The following is a 376-nucleotide window of genomic DNA, read 5'->3' as shown; positions in this document are numbered from 1 at the left end:
TATAATATATTCTATTGCTGCGTATATTACGTGATATATACTCCATTAGGGTTTAGGGTTTTGAGGGTTTAGGGTTTAGGGTTTAGGGTTTACTTTATAGAGTTTAAAAACATGCGGCTGCTGGTGTTCCGCTATAAACCAATAAACAAAACCCTCACGGGAAATAAAAAAACTACCATCCAGGAAAGCTGCCTTCTTTGCTGGCCCCCATGTGTCTGCAGCAGCAGCAGCAGCAGCAGCAGCAGCAGCAGCAGCAGCAGCAGCAGCAGCAGAAGCACAGCAGCAGCAGAAACAGGGAGAGGATGAACAGCAGTTGAAGCAACAGCAGCAGAAGAAATAGCAGCAGCAACAGCAGCAGCAGCAGCAGCAGCAACAG

General features: G+C 47.1%; 1 protein-coding gene across 1 annotated transcript in view; it reads right to left on the bottom strand.

Moving 5' to 3' along the window:
• EMH_0093060 (uncharacterized protein) overlaps positions 1-179 on the bottom strand; it is a gene marked incomplete at both ends in the record, with an annotated part of 1,707 nt that extends 1,528 nt beyond the window's left edge. Inside the window, one exon of the mRNA XM_013501945.1 lies at positions 159-179. Within this exon, the coding sequence (XP_013357399.1) occupies positions 159-179 (21 nt within the window). The remainder of the gene's footprint in view (positions 1-158) is intronic.
• Positions 180-376: the final 197 nt, after the last annotated feature.

This window comes from Eimeria mitis, genomic scaffold (genome assembly GCF_000499745.2).
Source record: "Eimeria mitis Houghton genomic scaffold, Emh_scaff7901, whole genome shotgun sequence".
Taxonomy (NCBI): Eukaryota; Apicomplexa; class Conoidasida; order Eucoccidiorida; family Eimeriidae; genus Eimeria; species Eimeria mitis.
This window is presented reverse-complemented; position numbering and strand designations above follow the sequence as displayed.